Source organism: Halyomorpha halys, unplaced genomic scaffold (assembly GCF_000696795.3).
Source record: "Halyomorpha halys isolate HHAL.00 unplaced genomic scaffold, Hhal_1.1 Scaffold785.1, whole genome shotgun sequence".
NCBI classification, from domain to species: Eukaryota; Metazoa; Arthropoda; class Insecta; order Hemiptera; family Pentatomidae; genus Halyomorpha; species Halyomorpha halys.
Genome location: NW_027114505.1, coordinates 273,994 through 294,973, shown reverse-complemented (window position 1 = coordinate 294,973; position 20,980 = coordinate 273,994). Strand labels below are relative to the sequence as shown.

Below are 20,980 nucleotides of genomic sequence, written 5' to 3'. Positions count from 1 at the left end.
ACACACACACATGTATTATATATAATTACCACCTGATGGTACACACTTTTGTGTTAAAAAACTTTCACTTAGTTTTTTACAGTTATTATACTTTGGTTTATTATTTCGATGAGGGAATCTTTGTAAAACAATTTAATAATAGTTATTAGATTATTTTATTACATATTTGTAGTTTTAAACAGGAAAATTAAAAAAAAAAAAATCTACACAAAAAGTATTAATTTTTCATGTTGTAATAAAAGTGTATAAAGAGTGGTAAAAGAGAAATAATTTGACTGTGATTTTTAATGTATTTTTGACATATTAGATATAAATGTTTTGACCTGGGCAGAATAGCCTGTATGGAGTTTTTTTAAAATGGTTAAATGATATGTCTCATAGTAAATTAAGATTGTCCCTGAAGATGGCCGAATTGGCCGAAACGTTGGACGTGTAAATGAAATAAATGTTTTGAGACTATAATTTGGATAGTATTTTTGAATTATTTAGTAAAAAATTGCCAGTCTCAAGAAAGAAATTTAAAGATTATAAATAAAAAGTATTAATTTTTTTTTCATGTAGAGTCTAGACTTTAAAAAGTAGGATATAAACTTTACATAGGTTACATGAATAATAGAACTGAATTTCACTTTTTTCTATTGTCTAAAAAAAATTATTGTATAGTGCATCCAAGATAAGTGCCTGTAGGAGAGAGAACTTGGGCACCCTGATCCTAGTTCCTTCTCCCCTCCTTCCTACTAGGAACAAACCAAGAGGCAGCCAGGAACTTGGTAACACCCAATCAGTTCAGGATTGGGAAGGTAATTGGAACACTTTTCTCCCTATTATCAGACTATTATAATACGAATACAGGTTACTTGTTATTTTAGGTTATCCTTTGTCTTTGACTGGGACTGTTTCTTATTGATACTTGTTTTACTTTGAAAGCTAATATATTGACAATTATGTTCTGACTTGCTATTTAAGAACGCAATATATCTTCCAAAAAGTCCTTTTTGAGAATTAATAATCATTGTATTTATAAAAATCTGCTCAATTTTAAGTTTAAATTTATTGTGAAACAATTAGTGCAACAATTTTAAAGTTTTAAAATGTATATTTGGTTCTAGAATGGGATTAACTTATGAGAAATGCGTTGATTTGTGGCTTTTTGTAACAGAGGATTGGACCACTCTCAAATTATAAGGTATTTATAAAAACCTGCCTCAATTTTAAGTTTAAATTTATTGTGAAACAATTAGTACAACAATTTTAAAGTTTTAAAATGCAGTATATTTGGTTCTAGAATGGGGTTAACTTAGGAGAAATGCGTTGATTTGTGGCTTTTTGTAACAGAGGATTGGACCACTCTCAACCTCTGTTCTCAAGAATTAAAATATGTTTATGATCACGTTTTTGGTTTGAGAGAGGATAGTTTTCCCTCTACCTAGTTTACTTGACATGGTAAACTTATAATATTGCGATATTAATGAAAAATAATTTTGAAAAACTGATACCAGGAATTTCTATTCGTAAAGTTGCAGAAGTACGTCCAGAAAAGAAAAGGAAAGGTTATGAGGTCCAATCAACTGAGTAGGTCTGCTGGAACAACCACTTCTGACTATCCAGAACAGGAGCATGTGCAGTATACGATTTGGGAGGGAAAAACACGTACTATCCATGCACTGTACAGTCAGAAGTGGTTGTTGGAACAGACCTAGTGCCACAGTGCATCTCCTCCCTCCCTTTACTCGCGTGCAAACTCATCTTGGACACACTATACATATCTGTCCTAACCTTTCTAATGGTAAACAATTTAAGGGAAGGCAGTTGGCTAGTTTTCCACTAGAGTTCAGATCTGTATGAAAAATCTCAGATGACAATGACTATTTAAAAAAAATCTGTTATTCTGTTGACCCGAGTTACCTTAGTTTGTTATTTATTGATGTAATAAATAATTAATTTAAATAATAAATCAAAATGTAATATTTTACAGTGTTTTTTAAAGTAAGTTCGAATAATCACAGAGAAGAACTTTTATAAATCCTACATTTATTTGATATCGCTACTGATTTTTAGCTAATTATAGCCCATAATCAAGCATATTAATAAAATTTGCTTCTAAACACTTTTACCGTAGTTGATGACACATTACCGTCAAGCCATGGCAGCTTGGGAGCATGTATGACGTCAAGGGTGGTCACTTTTCTAGCTTACATTTAATATGATGGGAAGAGCTCTAGCACCTCCCTTTAATGTTCGATTGTTCCAAACCGTATTTAGTACTGTTCTGACTTCCACCAATTACAATCGTTCTAGGTTCTGCCAACTCTATTTTTAGACTCCTTCAAATTTATTTTATTATATACTTAGATCATGCCCTCAGTCGCTATATTACATAAAAAAAATTTCCACTCCAAGGATTTGTTCCAAGAAAATAGTAAAACTGTAAGTGAAAAGCTCTTCAATGGAGCAGGAGAGTCAGGGCTGATAGAATGGCTTTCAATCAATGATAATCTAGTACACAAACTGTAAAAAAATAAAACTGGAAAATGGAGTTGGCTCGTTTTGGAATTCTATGCCTTTATTAATATATGAACTCTTGAAACTATTACAACAATCTACTGAAATCTTTATTCCCATAAAAGATTTGGGAATTAATAATAATAAAATTGTATAATATTAATAATGACCTTGAGGTTTGGATGGAGGAGGCTGCGTAGATTCATTCTGGGCCTCTTTTTGAGTCGGACTATTGTTTGCCTCCACTTCTTGAACTTCTGTAATTCTATTTAAGGACTGACTTTCTCTTAAGCGTGTTTCCCCTCTCCTTCGACCACCAGAACTACCACTGCCACAACCACCTTCCCGTCTTGTACCTGTTGGTGATAATAGTATATTATTATGTATAATATGATAGAAAAACAAATAGAAAAACATTACTTCCAATATGTACATCTGTATGATATAATAGTTATTCTAATTGGAGCTATTTGATGTAGGTGAATGACATATTGTTGAAGGGATTAATAGGCAGTTGAAATTAAGAAGGACTTGTCTTACCTTTGAGCCTATTAACTTATTTACAGTTCTGGTGCACAAGGAATTAAGGATTAAAGACTTTAATTTCTATGTTCATTAGCACCTAGCTAGCACCAGAATCCAGAATAAGTCATAAAGAAGCTATTTAGGGTGTATAAATTGTTTTGTTAAATCTTAATAAAACATATCAACTACTCCTACTTCTTCAACTCTCTTGGGTAGAGAGAATCGAAAGGACTGAGTAAATCATGATTTGATGATTCAATTTCCAATTCACCTGCCCATCTCTACTTCTTCTTCTTTAGTGCCTCTCAGCGTAGAGGAGCATCCAGCCAGGAATTCCATTCTTCCCTATTTCTAACTAGGATCCTCGCCTGTCGGAGGTCCTTCCCCCTCGTCCTACAGAGTTGCTCAAGGTAGTCGAGATAGGACATCCTAGGGCGGCCCTAGGTCTTCTGCCATCTAGGACATATTTCATGGTCTTTAGACGATCTCTGTAGTCGTTCATCCTGATAACATGGCCGAACCAATTTAGCTAATGACTTTCCAGGAACTCTTTCAGTGGGGCTATCTACAGTTTGTGACAAATCCTTTCATTGTAAACTCGGCCCCTCCTTGTTTTTCCAATCGTCCTTCGCATAAATATCATTTTTGAGTGATTCTGCTCTCCTGTCGGTCTGTTAATATCCAACTCTCAATTCCATACAAAAGTATGGGTAGATATACTGTCTTGAAGATGTGCAGCCCATCTCTACTAAGTGCCCTAATTTCTAGGTTAAACAAGTTGGCTTTTCTGCATAAAAAATTGCAATATTTTAATCTATAATAATTTACGAAATAAATAAATAAAATTAAAGAAATAATTTACATAATAAATAAATATTTTAATGAAGAGTTTCTTACCCCTACTACTAGGATTAGGACCGGTGCCATTCTGCCCAGGTCCACCATTTGTACTAGGTCCCCCAGGTGGTGGAGCACCACCTCCACCCCCAGTTCCACCTCCAGCGCCTGGGTCCTGAGGTCCTCGTCCACGATGTAATGAGTGGTTACTCCCTAAAAAAAAGTATAACAGCATAATAGCATAATATTTTCCTTGAATACCAGCACATTGTGACTGAATTAATAAATAGAAGTATTTCTAGTACTAGTTTTTTGTCCTATGGAGTGTATGGAAATAGAAGAAAATTAGAATATGAAATTAATTTATTTCTAATAAGTGATTGAAATCAGATCTAGGCTTGAACTTACATCTAAATCTACGAGGAGGATGTAGGCATAATAACAAAGAACAACTATGCTATACTAAAAACCTTGAATGGTTAAAAATAAATAAGGCTGCATTTAATGAGTGATAAAGTGATATAAAATGCGAATACTTTCTGATTATTTGTATAAAAAATAATAAAGTAAACCTGGAACTAACCTTTTCTTTTATTCCTTCCTTCTGAATCTTCATCACTGGCATCTGAAGAACTACAAGATGCTGTACTCCCTTTCCTTAATTTATTTCTTCTCTCATACCTATCATTAAAAATAAAAAAAAGTTTTATCGAATCATTGTCATGCTTAAGCAACAATTTCTATATTATAGTCTTTATTTATTTTTTCCAAATTGATTTGAACAAACCTTGATATATTAGCATTCACACCCAACTGCGGAGAAGTGATATTGTTCACATTATTTGTAGTTGTAAGAGCAGATGGAAGAGTCTTCACAGCCCTTACTGGAGTGTGGTTACCTGAGTTCGGATGAAGAGGTCCAGGAGCTGTCGAGGCCTATAAAAAAATAAATAAATAAACTTAAAAATATATTTTAATTCATTAAATAGAAAAGTTATAAATTCTTTAGTTTATTAACATTAGACTCAAGACAAAAGGGACAAAAAATGAGGTAAGTTTGTTTAAGTCAAACAGGAGAAAAAAAAGCTTAAAAGACTCAAAAACACTGCTGAAGAATATGTGTTACAAGGAAAGAACAAGTCAACAGAAGTAATTCTGTTGTAAAACGAGGCAATATGGCTCATCTGTATCGATTCCATTTCGTTCAACATTTAAAGTTTTTTTGAATTTAAACAGTACAAGCTAATTATGACAAAAAAATCTTGAAACTTCACCACTACTTAATCACTCTATTTTACACATTTTTAGTTTGAAAACCACAAAATTCTACATTACATTAAGGAATCCATAGCTATTTTAAAATTTGTTCAACTTGGCTCATGTGAAGTGCATTGAAAGTTTCCAGGGTAAACAATGAAGATTTAGGATATGTGAGTTACCTGATTTTTTCCAAATGACATTCATTTGTTTTGAATTCAATAGAGACCCTTTTGTTTTTAAGTAAAAAAAAAACAATGTGAAATATTTACTAAAATGATTGTATTATTTCCTAATAATGTTCATCTATTCATTATACGTTGCAAAATTACAGGAAAGATATTATATTTTCAAAAAACTTGGGAAACCACAATGGGGTCAAATGTTATGAATAAACCAATATCAAGTAAAAAAATTTGAATTTAATAATTATTACAATGATAACTAGAAATATAAAAATACTTTTTGAAGGAGATTGTCTGGGGTACAGTAGAGAACAACACTAGTTTTCAACTATTAATCAATTACCGGAGTTTTGATGTAATTATCTAAGTATTCATCAGGGCTAAAATATAAATAATTCAAAGAAGGTAAAACCAATGTAAGATTACAAGTGTGAGATTAAATAAACACATGTAAACAAACTGTCTAACATACCTCTATCATTATATCTATTTTATTTAATATTACTATCAAACAACAAACAAATTATCTAACTTACCTCCCTTAATTAATGTATGATAGTGATATTAAATAAAATAGATGTAAAGCTAGAGGTATGTTAGACAGTTTGTTTACATTTGTTTATTTAATCTCACATTTGTAATCTTACATTGGCTTTACCTTCTTTGTATTATTTTATTTTAGCCCTGAGAAAGGGCAAAACACAGGCAACCAGTTAAAAACTGGGTTCTTGACTGCAACCCAGACCAAAGTCCTTCAAATTCATATATGGTATTTCATCAGTACATAAAAAATACTTTTTCTTTTAGTTTATGAACAAAACAACGCAAAGTGCTGAGACAAAAAATGTATATGCCTAAAGGGAATTCGGTCTACCAAAGAGTTTACAAGTCATCAGAGAAGAATAACACCTCAGGAGTTATTGCAGGATAAATACTAATAAAAAAGAAATTAGCATTATTTATTTAAAACATATATAATATAATTTGATAGATAAATACAAGTTAATAAAGTTCTGAAATTCCATAAAATTAAATCAGTCCATTTATATATTAAATTTAATTGTAATAATGATAAATTTGTTGAATTAAAGGCAAATTCTTTCATTAATTTTAATGAATACAACAAAAATTTCATTTTCACATTCTGGGGCAAACTAATAGACTCAAACTTTGAACATCTATATAATTTTAGGTTATAACCACTTCCACTTAGGAAGTTTGAGTCACTGAGTTTGTACTAGATTAAGAAATAAAATGTTTGCTCTAGAGAATAGCTAGCAGAAGGGTAGAACATCTTGTTCATTCATTACTCTTCAGCAATCAGCTAAGATGTTAGAAATTTGTGAAAATTTATTGAAAAACCCTTCTGGTAAGAGATTTTACAGGAAGATTGTCACCTGTGATGTAAAATGGGTTTACTGACACAATCCGAAAATCCGCGATGGCTATATTGCTTCTTTCCAGTAGCTGCAACGGAGCAATTTGAAAAAAAAATCCATGCTTTGCATTTTTTTGGTGTTACTCATCACGAATTTGTCCCTGATGGATGCTATATGAATTCTGTACTCTATTGCGAACAACTGGAAAGATTGTTTTCAGAGCGTTATCATGCTTTGATCGACCGAAAAAGAGTTTTATTCCAACAAGATAATGCTCGTCCACACACTTCCCATCGAACCAAAGAAAAGTTAAAAGAACTTCGTGGGTTCAAACTCCTGCCTCATCCATCATATAGTCCAGACCATACACCATCAGATTACTACTTGTTTCGATCCATGACCAATTTCCTTCAAGGGCAGCATAATTAACAGCCTTTTAACAAGAATAATAATAACAGCATTTTAACAAGAAATCAATTTTTTAACATTAAAATTAAATTAAATCTGCACGGCTACAACTCATGGAGGGTCAGGGGTTCAGTACTTCTTTACAAAGTACTGTTACTAGACCAACGATTGTTCAAGGAGGTGATAGGGTCAGAATCACACTCGACTGCCAGATTTTTACCCAATTTAAGAGGCTGGCTGGACCCCAGGAGGGCTCCAGAACCCACAAGAGTTGACTCACGGCTACAGTGTAATATATATTACTTTATATAATATTTAAAAATAAATTTACAATATATTAACTTTATTAATCATGGTTATGTACTCTAATCCATATGATGATTTTACACAAGTATTTGATCAATTACCTCTGTTATTGAATTGATGGGTATAGCAGCACGATGAATTTCTTGGACTGCCAGATGCAATTTGCCTTCAGATCTCGAACCTCGTCGATTAAGCCCTCCACTTTCCCGAGACCCTCCACTCTCTTCTTCATCATCTTCAGTAACAATTGAACATTTCCGCGTCCGCTATAAGGAATAAGAGAAAGTAAAAAAAAAACTAATACTAATGATTTACAACAATAACTGTATATTAAAAAGGAAATATTCATTACAGGGTTAATCTGCTGCCCTTCTCCTTGACCTTTGGCCATGTTAATTATTGAAGGAATTTGGGGTTGGTCATTTTCAAGGCATGAATCAACACGAACCATAGGTGCGATAGACTTGATCCTTAAAAAAAACAAAACGATATAATACAATATCATTTAGTAAATACTAAATAAAGTAATATACATTTTGTTATAAAATACAGTTAGATTTTTCTTTTCTGGCACTTCTGAACATTATTATTTCTGATGAATGGTATTTTCTAATTAGTCAATTTTCACATTAAAACAAAAATTAATATTCTTTATCACAGTCACTTACTTGTTACAATTTTATATATCATTTACAAATGATATATAATGATGAAAGTGACTTTTTCAAAAGTACACTTTTGGAAAGCTATTATTTAAAAATTATTATGGAAGCCTCTCATGTAGATAAGGTAAATTTTTATCGAAAATATTGATTTATAACATTTACTTGATAGGAAAAATTTCAATTTTGAAATAAACTGAAAGAGTTTTAGTATAGAATTTTAATTTATTAAAAAAACTTTTACATTTCAGAAGTAGATATGTTAACTTTTGATAGAAAACTTCTCAACTACAGAAAAATTAAAAGTTCATACAAAAAAAAAAAAAAAAAAAAAAAAAAAAAATGTTATGATAGATAAAATTAAAAGAATTATTTTTTAGAAATAAATTCATCAATGAGCTTTTATGGTTTCCAACAAGAACATGACAAAAGATTTATAAATGCATTTTCCAACAAACTTCCACTAATGGACATGTTGCCTTTCTACAGTTAGTGATTCAATTAATTACTGAAATATACTTACGGAGTGCTTTTAGGAGTTTGCTTCGGATCTGATGCCCTTAATTTTCTTTCAGCGAGTAAATAGTAAGTGGCGGTAATATAGTTGTAGTCATTTTTTTCTAATGATCTATAGAAAAAATTATAATTTTAATACATGTTTTTATATTTATTATATCATGTATTTTTAATTACTGAAAGTATTAAACTAATTATTAGTGAATATTTCAGTACAAAACTATCTAAAACTCTTTTATATTATAAAAAAAACAGGAAAGAAAAATTTGTCTAAACAAATTTTTAGGACCATAGCAATTAAATTTAAGGCCATTACTTAAAAAAATAATAAGGGTATTATTCCATATCTAATCACCCAGACCATGACAGATTTAGATCAAACTTGGTGGTACAATTAATCCAGGAGCTCATGAGGAAAAAAAATAGCTATTTCACACCATTTTTTTATTACTGTAATGAAAACTATAACAGTAAACAGTCAAAATTGATAACTATGCCAACCATAGTTCTAAAACTATCTAGAATAATAGATAAATGAAAAATATAGATGCTTTAAACCTGTTTAATTAATGGGTACGATAGAAGAATATATTTTAAATTAAAAAAATAATAGGCATTTACATTAAACAAAATGTCTTCCCTTCAGCTGTGAAACTATTTTAATAATATTGAAAAAATTAGTATTAAATGGACAAAAAAGTAATTAAATGTGTATTTTGAACAGTATATTGTTGCTTAAGCTTTGGTACATCACAGTTTAAAAAATTGTTTATACTAAGTATTTAAAAAAATCCATGCATTATTCTAAACACATCTTGAAAAAATTTTAGAAGTAAGAAAAATTTATTGGAACCAAGTATAAGAGAGCAGCAAGTTGAAATTCCCGATGAAATTCAACAACTGGAGAAATGACTGTCTATAAAAAATATCTCAAACATAAAATCCTGGAGAACTTCAAGCGGCTTAAGAGGAAAAGGTAAGAGGATACAGAAGGCAAGAAGATGACCTGGACATATTAAAAAAAAAAAAAAAATTGGAATGAGATTTCCACCAAAACCAAAAGTTACCATGTACTCGAGTTATTAAGGAAAGAACTATTCTCAAGTAGAGTGATCTAATAATGGAAAGGTGCAGGAAATACTTCCATGATCAGCTGGAAGGGCATGGACGCTCATCCCAAATGGATGGAGAGCAGAGACAGGAAGGTACTTATAAGAATAGAAGAGGATGATTATAACAATGTAAATGAACTAGAAGCCCTGTCAAGTACGATACTGGAGAAATCCCCAGGTAGTGTCAAAATAACTCCTGAAATGCTGTCAAACGAAAGGAGATTATGCACCTTTCAGTACATCAATAGCTGCGAGTGTGTAGAAAAAATTTATAAAGCTTATGCTTATCACATAGAAAGCTTTGAGTGGCCTGCTGACATTTCATAAGATCTTCTGATTTATTCTCGCACGAAATGGAAAATCCAAAACTATTTTGGAAAATTGTTGATTAACCATGTTTAACAATAAAAGGAAGATGGTCTGGGTACGGTCAAAGAAAAAAACTTAAATAGACATAAAACTATTTAATGTGAGCCAACGTTTTGTTCCACATTGCACGGCTTCATCAGGACTAAAAAAGATACTAATACTCTTATTAAAAAAAACTTTCATAAAAACAAAAATACTAGATTCCAGGTTCATAATAAATACATTATTCCATTTAGTTGAAGACTATGCTGATGAAGTCACGGGCAAAAGCTAGTAAAAATTATAGTTAAATAGTAAAAAAACTATACAATTTATATACATACTCCAAAATTTCTTCTTTTGTGCAAATATTTCCAGCGACCATCTTCTGAACAATCGAGGCATGATCTGCCTCAGTAAGTGTGCGACATGACACAAGAGGAACAGACAGTTCATTGGTATCTACCTTGACCCAAGGATCAGCAGCTATTTCCTCTAATGTCGCCCTCCTCTCGGGCTCTCTTACAAGCATTCTTCCAATCAAATTCTTGCATGCCGCTGATACATGATGCGGAACAGTATATTTACAGTCCATAATCATTGTTAATGTTTCACTGTCATTAGCCTCTTGAAAAGGAGCCTGGCCACAGACGAGCATATATAATATAACTCCAAGCGACCACACATCTGTAACAAGGCATAAGAGTAAAACACAAGAAAAATATCTAATCAATTATATACAGCTGAAATGTTATGACTGAGATTTATATTATGATATAGAAAGTAATGAAATATTTTTTAGAATGATTACTATAATAAGTTTTCCAAGAAAGAAATATAAATACTTTCAAAAATTTTATATATTTACATAATACTCTAAACCTTCTCCCTCTCTTAAGCCAGAAGCTCTTATCATATGGGGGGTGTGAGGATGGTTTTAATGGAAAATCCAATTCCTTTATCAAGCAAATAATTTCTTTGTCAGTTATTATAATAAGGACCAACAGTTAAAATAATAAGGATTTCAATTCAATAAGTAATGAACCAGTCATCTTTGACTAGGAAAACAAAAAAAAAAAAACTTTGTGCATCATATTAGTAGAAAAAGATGAAATTGCATATCTGATAAATAATCACAAAAGTTTTATTTAGTGACAACAGAACGAGGAGCATGAACGAACAAAGCACAGTTCACTTTCACAATATAGCTCCAAGGTTAATCATTGTATACTAAAACAGTGAAATGGGTCGAGAATACAATAAGCAGGAACCACCAGTATTGCTAGTCTAGAAATAATAATGAATTTACAAATGTAAGACTCTGGATGGAAATTATAACTTTGACAAAGGAATGAGAATCGGATTGAGCCATTGGATATTATATTAAAGATTTTCCCTTTCCTAAACTGGTACAAATATCTTCTTGAAAAATCTATTCTAGACGAATTTATTTTCCTTAAAAATGCTGCTGAAAGTAAAAAGAAAATGATTTTGGGAAGGCCGAAGGATTGATAATTTAAAATAATGAAGCTCAGCAATTTAGAGATTAAAAAAAGAAGAAAGTGGTAGAAAATAACATATGTTATTAAAATTAAAAACAAAAAAATTAAGTGAGCTGCACTAGAGACACTGGACACAAAACTGCCCACTTTCGGGAGTACCACCATCATAACAATACAGTCGTTAAATCGGTCTATTAATTGATAATAGCTGAAACAAGATGTAGTATACAAAGCATAAATGAAGTACTACTCACAAAGGAATTAAAGAACTAGCCAGCAGCTTTAGACATGTAAATAAGTAAATTTCAATGAGTCTTACAGAGCATAGGAAAATTAAGGTAAATAGATTTGTTGGATTTAAATCACTTCTTCCTTCTCAGTATATTATATATATATATATATATATATATATCGATGTCTTGGGGGAGGGGAGGAAAGTACAGCTAAAAATAAATCATATGCAATAAGAAAATAATTACCGACAGCTGGAGCATCATATGAATCGCCGAGAAGAATTTCTGGAGCTGAATAAGCCAGAGAACCGCATGATGTTTCAAGTTTTTGACCAGGACAAAATTTATTACTGAAACTGAGCAAGAATCATTTTAAAAATAATAATCAGGCATTCACAACAAACCTCTGAATAGTATTTAATCCATATAATTAACAATCTATTATATTAATAGAAATTTAAAAAAAAAAAAAAAAGGAGAGAAATCATAACATTTCTACAAAGTATATTAAGTTTTTAAAAACTTTAAAATAATCCACAATGGCCTGTGCCATGCACTAATCAAGTGAACAGTTTCAGTTCGTACTGAGATTTGATAGAGACAAAACGTATGGTTTTGTACCAGTTCTTACTGAGATATCAAAAAGACAAGACACATGTCAGTCCCAGTTCCTTCTGAGAATTGATATTGACAAGATGTTTGTAGAATCTCCAAATAAAATTGTTTTATTTCAAAACTTTCTACAAGTGTTATCTAAATAATTATAAAAATTAATAATTATTAATTGTGATGATTTAAACAATATAAATAGATGGTAAAATGTTTTTTTAAAATGACCATGAACAAAAAGTAAAATAATATTAGGACAGAAAATATTTGAAGTTAATTGAAATCTAGTCAATGAAAAGGAACATCATTTGTGGGAATCGTTGGAAGAAATCGTCCCAACCACCAATGAACTGCAATCAAGACTAAACTAACAATTATTTTATGTCAATTTTATCTAATGTATTTTAAATTTAAGTTTATATTTTAAATTATTTTTGTTTATATAATAAATTATTTCTCTTGTATAAATAACCAATGCTTTCTCCTATAATCAAATATTCTGGAATTTTTAATAATAATTTTGAATCTTTAATTTCCAATTTAATTTAACCATTTATGTATTAATATTAAATTAATAAAAAGTTATTATTAAAATTAATTGTCAGATATGTTTATTGTGGAACCTATTAAATATAATGTTTACATAAATCACCAAAGTAACAACAAAATAAACCTCAATAATAATAAAAAAAATAATCATTAATATATGTAGGATAATTGACTGCTGTTTGAGTAGGTAATAAATATAGCAATAATAAAGTCAAATGCATTTATGTTTTATAAGTACTATTTCAGATTATATTGTATTTATTAAAGGTAACATGTAAAAAAAAATGTCTTCTATTATCATTTTATTAATGAAGTATACACAAGGGTAAACATTTGCAGTACTCTCTCCCATCTTCAGGACAATTCTCTTAAATGGGTCACTACACTTTAGTTGCTCCATATCAAAAAGAATGAAGAATGACATCATGTGTGGTCTTTCTGAAGTGATAGACTGGACTAAACTCAATCAGGACATACCAAAATCCAATCACTCTAACGTGCATTTAGAAAATTGATGGGGAAACGATAGACTGCAAGCTTTTAGAATCCAGTAAAATAACAATAGTAATGATTATGATTGTTGGTCAGTAAATATAGTAACGTTAAAATTTAAGAAAATGATAATAGAATGTTTTTTCTGTTTTGTTTTAAAGATAATCTAAAAAAGTTTTACTATTCACATGCCAAATTTATTATTTTGTTTAACAGGATTTTTTATTTATGATCCCCTCCCTGGTCATTTTCGACATCATTTGAGGGTGTTATCTACAGACCAATCTATTCTAACCGTGGTTAGGGGTGAAGTTTTTCATTTTGTGAAACCACCACCAGATCTCAGATTGGTAAGACCTACGCCTAACCACCTGAACTACAGATAATAATAGGAGTTTAATTGAGCAATATTTAAAAAGCACATTTGGACGGCCCTATTTAACAGGATTACTAACATATTGCTACCTTAACTCTTTGACCATGGTTGACTTTTTTAGCTTGTCTACAGCGGGAACAGCTCTAACACCTCCCTTTCACCTTGGATTGTCCCGAACTGTGTTTAGTACAATTTTACTGAACTTCTATCAGCTATGATTGTTCTGGATTCTATCATCTTCAAGAATTTTTAAATCCTTCATTTTTTTCATAATCAAATTTCTTTGTGAAGTATATAAATTTAGTTAGTTATGTATTCTTTATTTTTATACATTTACATTAACATTTTTTATATACTAAAAATTTTTTTTACATTGTTTTGGCTTATTTCACGTTGTCTAAATGTTTCATAACAAATGTTGAGATATACAATAACTTGCTAGAGTCCTTATTCAGTAATTTAGTTTAAAAAAACCTGCAAAAGCATTCATGTATCAGCTGATTGCATACATAAATTCAGTGGAGAGTGACAAAAATGTCTTCATGGTTAAAAATATGGGCATTTAATATTTATTTGGCTAAATATTATGTTTTATATATTAAATAATGCTTATTTAAATCAACAGAAAAGAAATTATATAAATCGTATTTAAAGTGGTTTTCAAGGAGAGCCTCTGCAGTCAAAGTGTTAATGCCAAACAACTTTATAAGAGAAATGCTTCATTGACAGGAAGCAATTCTGCCCAAATACAGCGGGTTGCAACAACACACAGCATACTAATCCATCTTAAAAGACAACATAAAAAAATAATATAAACCAAATAGATTTGAACAATATCAACAACACATTTTTTTTTGTTTCAATTTTTTTCTTCATTTGTAGTTTTATTTTTTCCCCCTTTTTGTTTTATTTTGTTATTAACATTACATTTTGGTGATCAGTCAAACATATTGAGTTTACAAACATTTTAATTTAAATTTATGGACTCATTGGAAATTGATACTTTCAGTAAGCACACATAAAGAAACAATAAGAAAAAGTGGAAACAAATTAAAATAAAATAACAATAGATAATATTTACTCCAAAGAAATTGGTTAAAAACTAATAAATAAATAAATTAAAAGAAGATAAAGATAAATAATTACTCAAATAATTTTATACATTTTTTTTTTTTTACAACATATCACCTTATCATAAAATAATGTTCTTTGAAAGTGAATTACAACCACCTGACATTAAATAGTGCTTAATGTTTCAAATTCTTTAGGGACATTATCTAAAAAATTGTATTTACGTAGATAGTACTGTTTAACAGTATAGTGATGATATAATATTTACTTATTTTAATATTAGTCAAAAATGTAAATATAAGCTCTTTAATTTATTTCAGAAGTAATAGGCTTTTTTAAACACAAGTTTATTTAATTTGTATCAAATGTATTAGGCTTTTTTAAACACAAGTTTAGAATATCATCAAACTGGTGGGTGCATGCGAAGGTACAGCGAATAAATCTGTTACATAAAACTGGAAAGGAAATACCTGTTAGACAACAGTCAAAACTCATGTTGGAGCGAACCTAATGTCATCACCCTCTATCTGTGCATATAATAACAGGCAAAAACCTTTCGACAGCTGCAGTTAATTAATGGTACAAGTAAAAAAATAAAATCATACCCAAAGTCTGTGAGTTTGACAACACCAGCTCTTTCGAAGAAAACAACGTTTTCAGGTTTAAGGTCCCTATGAACAACATGAAGACGATGGCAATATGAAATAGCTCGGACGATCTGAGAGAAATATTCTCTCGCAAGTGGTTCTGACAGACCAGCTTCATGCCTCATTATGTAATCATAAAGATCTCCCCCATCTCCGAGCTCTAGTACTAAGTACAGTTTTGTCTGGGTATCGATCACTTCATAAAGTCTAACAACATTAGGGTGCTGCACTAGCTTCATACATCTAACCTAAAATAAAAAACATAATACATCAATCTCAAGTATTAGGATTATTTAAATTTTATTGTGTATTATAATAGTAAATAATTAAGTGGGTACTCTCAGAATTTATTAATTAAAATAAAAATCCACATCATTTCAAAGTATTTATGTATGTTTTATCAATGTTTCAACTTTTTAAAAGAAATTAAATAGTGTAATCTCAGTAATCTGAACTGGCATAAAAAAAAAAAAAAAATCTTTTTTTTTTTTTTTAGAAAACAGCGGGTTTTCTTTTTTAATTTTTAACTTCCCAATCTATAGGCATGTTATTGTGATCATAGTGAAAATCATAAGTGGAAATTTTCACAGATATTGTGTAATCTAATTCCTATAAAAGTGTTCAGAATATATTTATTATATTATATCAATTCTATAAAACTAATCTCATTAATAGTAGAAATATGTATAGTATAAATTTTGCAGGTGAACTCATTTTTTTTTTTCATTTTTTAAATAAATCCATACAAAGACTATTTTTTATTTTTAAACCTACTTTTTTCACTAACAAATGAACAATCTTCTAATTTTAACAAATTAAATCATCATGTAACATTACTGGAGATGTAAAAGAAAACATAAGTGTAGTCGCCCAAAGAATGGCTATTGACCAGCGATAATATAAGACTCATAGCATCTAACAAAATAAAAAAAATTCTTTAAAAAAAGATAAACTTCAAACTGTCAAATTAAATAAATAAAAATTTATTTACATTCAGATTGCTGAATTTTTTTTTAACATCGATTTCCTTGACGTTTTCTTTAATCCAAACTTTTTGGTAATCCGAACATCCACCTACAGCAATTAGTTTGGATAACCAAGATTACATTGTATTCACTTCAATTAAATTTAAACATATCATCAGTGCTAATTTTAAAACTTATAAAAAAATAATATGTTGAAATACCTCTTGGAAAAGATGAGCTTTGGAGACACCATCTAGTTTGGATTTATCAATGACTTTCACTGCTACTTTCTCACCGGTGAAAACATGCCGTGCAAGCTTAACAACAGCGAAGTGGCCTCTTCCGAGAGTCGCTTCCAAATCGTAAAGTCCAGCTATCTTGCCATCGTACCCACCGCCTCGCCCACTGCTCCGCTCCATCTCCTCCCGCAGCTGCAAACATGCATAAGCCACCAGTCATAAGCTATGCCCTGTCGAACTACTGATATATTTTTTTTTTAATTCCCCAAATTAAAAGCAACTGTTGAAGCATTAATGGTTGAATCATGCATAAGTGTATTCTCTAAAATGTATATAAACAATATAGCTTAAATCAAAAAGGAAAGGTTCACAGCAATATCCCACAAAAGTGGCCCTTCCAAGCAAAAAACAAGTAATACTTAATTTGTTATTTACAAATTATATGTACTAAGTTTATAAATAAGTAATATATCGTAATAGAATATTAAAAACTCATATTTGATATATTTTTATAGATTAGTTTGTAGCCACTTTGGCCAATGCATCTTTGAAGATACTATGACAGCTTTTTCTCTCTATGATTTAAGTTCTTTTATTTTTCGAATTATTTGACATCATCCTTTATATTTCTCCTTTTTCATATCTTACTTTTACCCATCTAAGTATGTAACCTGTTAATGTATTCTTAACCTCAACTGGTAGCCCTGTCATCTATTCCAATATATGTGTTTAACTCAGGAATGTGCTGCAGATACGCACCACTTACTGCACTTGCCTTTTTCATCTTCAGCAAGTAATGTTTTTTACGCTTTATTTCTTTTTCTCATCTTTATTTTTACATTTTCACCTTCTCTACTTATTATTTTTCTATCTCATTACTTTACCTTACCTACATTATTAAGTTATATATGTATGTATAGTTGACCGTAAAAATTGATATATAGGGAGATGGTCAGGGTTGCGGTCAATAGTGAAAGTAATTTTGTTTAAGTTTAATTGAAATTAAACTATTTTTGTTTCACTATTGACCGCTACCCTGACCATCTCCCTATATATTATTAAGTTATGTTCAACACATGTAATTATTGTCATATTTACTGATCACTCCTTTTGTCTTTTAAAACTTTGTATTTTATTTCTTTCATTCTAGTATTTTACTTACATATTTCATTATATATATTCATTACATATATTTTCTTTCTCATTTCCCCCCCATTCCTTTGATCTTAAATTATAATAATTAAATTAAAATATTCTTATTTCTTCATTCCTTTTGGATTATATATTGGGTTGCAAAAATAAGTTCGTAACGTTTTTCAATATTTCAATTTAATCCTATCCTTGTTTATGATATTGTGTTTACTTGGTCAATAATGTTTACATATTCTAAAAAAGGATTAGTTAAGGTGCTTCTATGCATCAGTTTAAACCGAGATTCCTTATTTTAAAGTGGTATTTTGCTTGCTCAAAATGGAAGAGAAAAAATTAATTTTTGTCATTTAATGATTTTTTATTTCAGAAAAGGAAAATCCGCTGCACAGATGGTTAACAAATATGATCCCCCACCCACCCTATTCACCAGACCTTGCCCCAACAGATTTTCACTTATTTCGGGCCCTTTAAAACTCTCTTAACGGAAACACTTTAATTCGCTTGAAGACTGCAAAACACACATAGAGGAGTTCATTGCACAAAAATCTGAGAAGTTCTGGGTGGATGGAATTAAAAAATTACCTGAAAGATGGCAGCATGTAATAGATTAAAATGGGTCATATATAATTGATTACAAATATTTAAAAGAATCTGAAGTTTTTATTGAAATCACCAACAAAACACTATGAACTTATTTTACAGCCCAATAACTTTATATTTTATTTATTTAATCCTGTTATTTTACTTACATATTTAATTATCTATACATTTTATTTCCTACTTTTTTCATCACTTAATTTTGAGTAATTTACTTTTTGTACATATATTTACTGTAATGTAACTAGATTTTCAATGTGTATTTTATTATTTGTTCTTTCCTTATATTTAATTTTAATATTATTTTTCTTATATATCCTTTAGCTTCATATAATACTTGGACTACACATGCCTTTCAACACGATTCATGTATCTATGTTAATTATTTTCTAATCATTCTATAATTTCTTTTATTCATAGGTTGTTATCTAGTTTTTATGTTCTTTGCCCTGATGAAGCTTCAAATTCAGGCCGAAATGTTGGTCATAACAAATTGTGATCCAAGGAGACATAAAGCCAATTAACAAAACCTCTTATCGATCCCTAAGCACTATTGCCATGAATTTATTAGCAGACTGCGTTTGTTTGAATTTTCATGTACTTCATGCCTGTGATATGTTTCTGAAACCCTTTAGACTTGACACTCAGTAAGAACATATGGCTAGAAGACAATTAATTTTCGACAAGGAAAAGTAAAATGAAGTTCGATGATTTCTCAAGGGCATGGCATGAAACTGACATGACATGGGCATACAAAGGATGTTATAGTTTATTAAATAGGGGTATTCATGATCTTTAGTTTAACATGTTAAAGGGTGTTGAATGGAAAAACTCATGTTAAATGGAGAAATATTTCCATCTTTTATCAAGTTAACATAATAAAACATATAATTTGGTTGAGAGCCAGTCTCTAAGTCTGTTAAATGGAGAATGACATAACGCAACACACCAGCTGAGCTTGTTACCATTTTGCTTGTTGTATTAGGTTACTTGCTCGTAGTTTGTGTTTTTGTGTTAGTATTGTTTAGTATGTTTTTATAACTAATAAAGCAATGGATGACAATTCTAATAATGTAATGACCGTTGTCAATTAGCTCATCTTGATTCCCTTCCTCACAAGTTAGAACATCAACAAGGCACTCAGTAGTCCAACTTTCACACAACTTCTACTTTTCACTCAATTCAGGCATGTTGTAATAAAGTACTTTAATCAAAACTTAGAAGTAAACAATGACATGAAGTTTTGGAAGGAAAGGTTATAAAACAAGCTGCTCAGAAAATCCACTAGGAGCTCTTATACATTTAACATGACTTTAAATAAGGCTGCTCACAATCCTATACTTATAACATTTAACATGGTACAGCAATTTACATTTAACACATCATGAATACCCCTAACAATGCATCAATTAAAGTAATGATTATGTGAACAAAAGTTCAACGTTTATGCTGAATCTACATGTTTACCACTTGCCACAATCCAAGACTCACATAAATGCTTGGTAAACAAAGAAAGTAACAAACATCAGTAACTATACGCTTGTGTGTTCTTTGGATTTTTATCGGCTATTACATTCGATTTACTCAGTTTTCATTATAAGAAGAAACAAAATAAACAAAAAAATCTACTTCAGGAATTGTGTGTTGTATTTATTAAGTACATGGTGATAGTACAAGAGCCGGGAAGAAAAAAAGGCAGTTATCTCACTCCAATTTTTTATTACTTCAACTAAACTTTTTTTTTATTACTTTAACTAAAAACTATGTATAATTACTAGCCAAAATTAATGAGTCTGCAAAGTATAGGTAGGGGGAATAAAAAATGGCGGGTGTTTCAAAACCTTAAAAAAACATTGATTTTTCATTCGGAGCTCTATATCTTAAAAACTACCAACAACACTAGAATATCTAAGAGAACACTATTTAAAGAAGAGTAAATTTGCTGAAATATTAGCTCTAAAAGAGCTATTTACGTCCAATAGTTCTCGAGATATAGCTTTTTAAAAAGCAAAATTTCTTAAAAATCAACTGAAAAATTAGTAGTAAGTTAATTTATTTTGAGAAATCTATATCTCAGGAACTATGTGACATACAGATGTCTATTAGCCTTCAAATGAAAGCTAGTTTAATGTACTATAAAGTAGTTTATAACCTTTATCTTCGTAGGAATAGTAGTTTTCATGATATTTGCTAAAATAAATTAATTTATAGTTGTTCGGACAATAAATTTGATTTATGAAAAACTTTATTTCAGAAACCATTGGACGTACTGATGTCTTCCAGCGCTCAAATTAAAGCTAGTTAAATATACTACAAAATAGTTAATTATGTATATCTTTGTAGGAGTTGTAGTTTTTATGATATTTGACAAAATAAACCCACAAAATGCTAATTTCTAGTTGTTGGTATAAAATGTTGGAATTTTGAAAAAAATATATCTCTAGATCAATAAGACGCACATATGTTGCCAACACTCAAAATAAAGTTAATTTTTATATAAAGTATTATTAT

General features: G+C 30.1%; 1 protein-coding gene across 2 annotated transcripts in view; it reads right to left on the bottom strand.

Moving 5' to 3' along the window:
- The window catches only part of LOC106686152 (SNF related kinase), a 42,712-nt gene that overhangs the window by 14,983 nt on the left and 6,749 nt on the right, over window positions 1-20,980 (bottom strand). For both annotated transcript variants that reach the window (XM_014429310.2, XM_014429311.2), the window contains exons 2-12: window positions 16,703-16,912; window positions 15,475-15,764; window positions 12,019-12,128; window positions 10,382-10,724; window positions 8,585-8,689; window positions 7,752-7,869; window positions 7,501-7,665; window positions 4,652-4,800; window positions 4,448-4,545; window positions 3,925-4,077; window positions 2,673-2,858 (exon numbers count right to left, since the gene is read on the bottom strand). In XM_014429310.2, coding sequence (XP_014284796.1) covers window positions 2,673-2,858; window positions 3,925-4,077; window positions 4,448-4,545; window positions 4,652-4,800; window positions 7,501-7,665; window positions 7,752-7,869; window positions 8,585-8,689; window positions 10,382-10,724; window positions 12,019-12,128; window positions 15,475-15,764; window positions 16,703-16,900 — 1,915 coding nt within the window. In that variant the 5' untranslated portion in view covers window positions 16,901-16,912. The remainder of the gene's footprint in view (window positions 1-2,672; window positions 2,859-3,924; window positions 4,078-4,447; window positions 4,546-4,651; window positions 4,801-7,500; window positions 7,666-7,751; window positions 7,870-8,584; window positions 8,690-10,381; window positions 10,725-12,018; window positions 12,129-15,474; window positions 15,765-16,702; window positions 16,913-20,980) is intronic.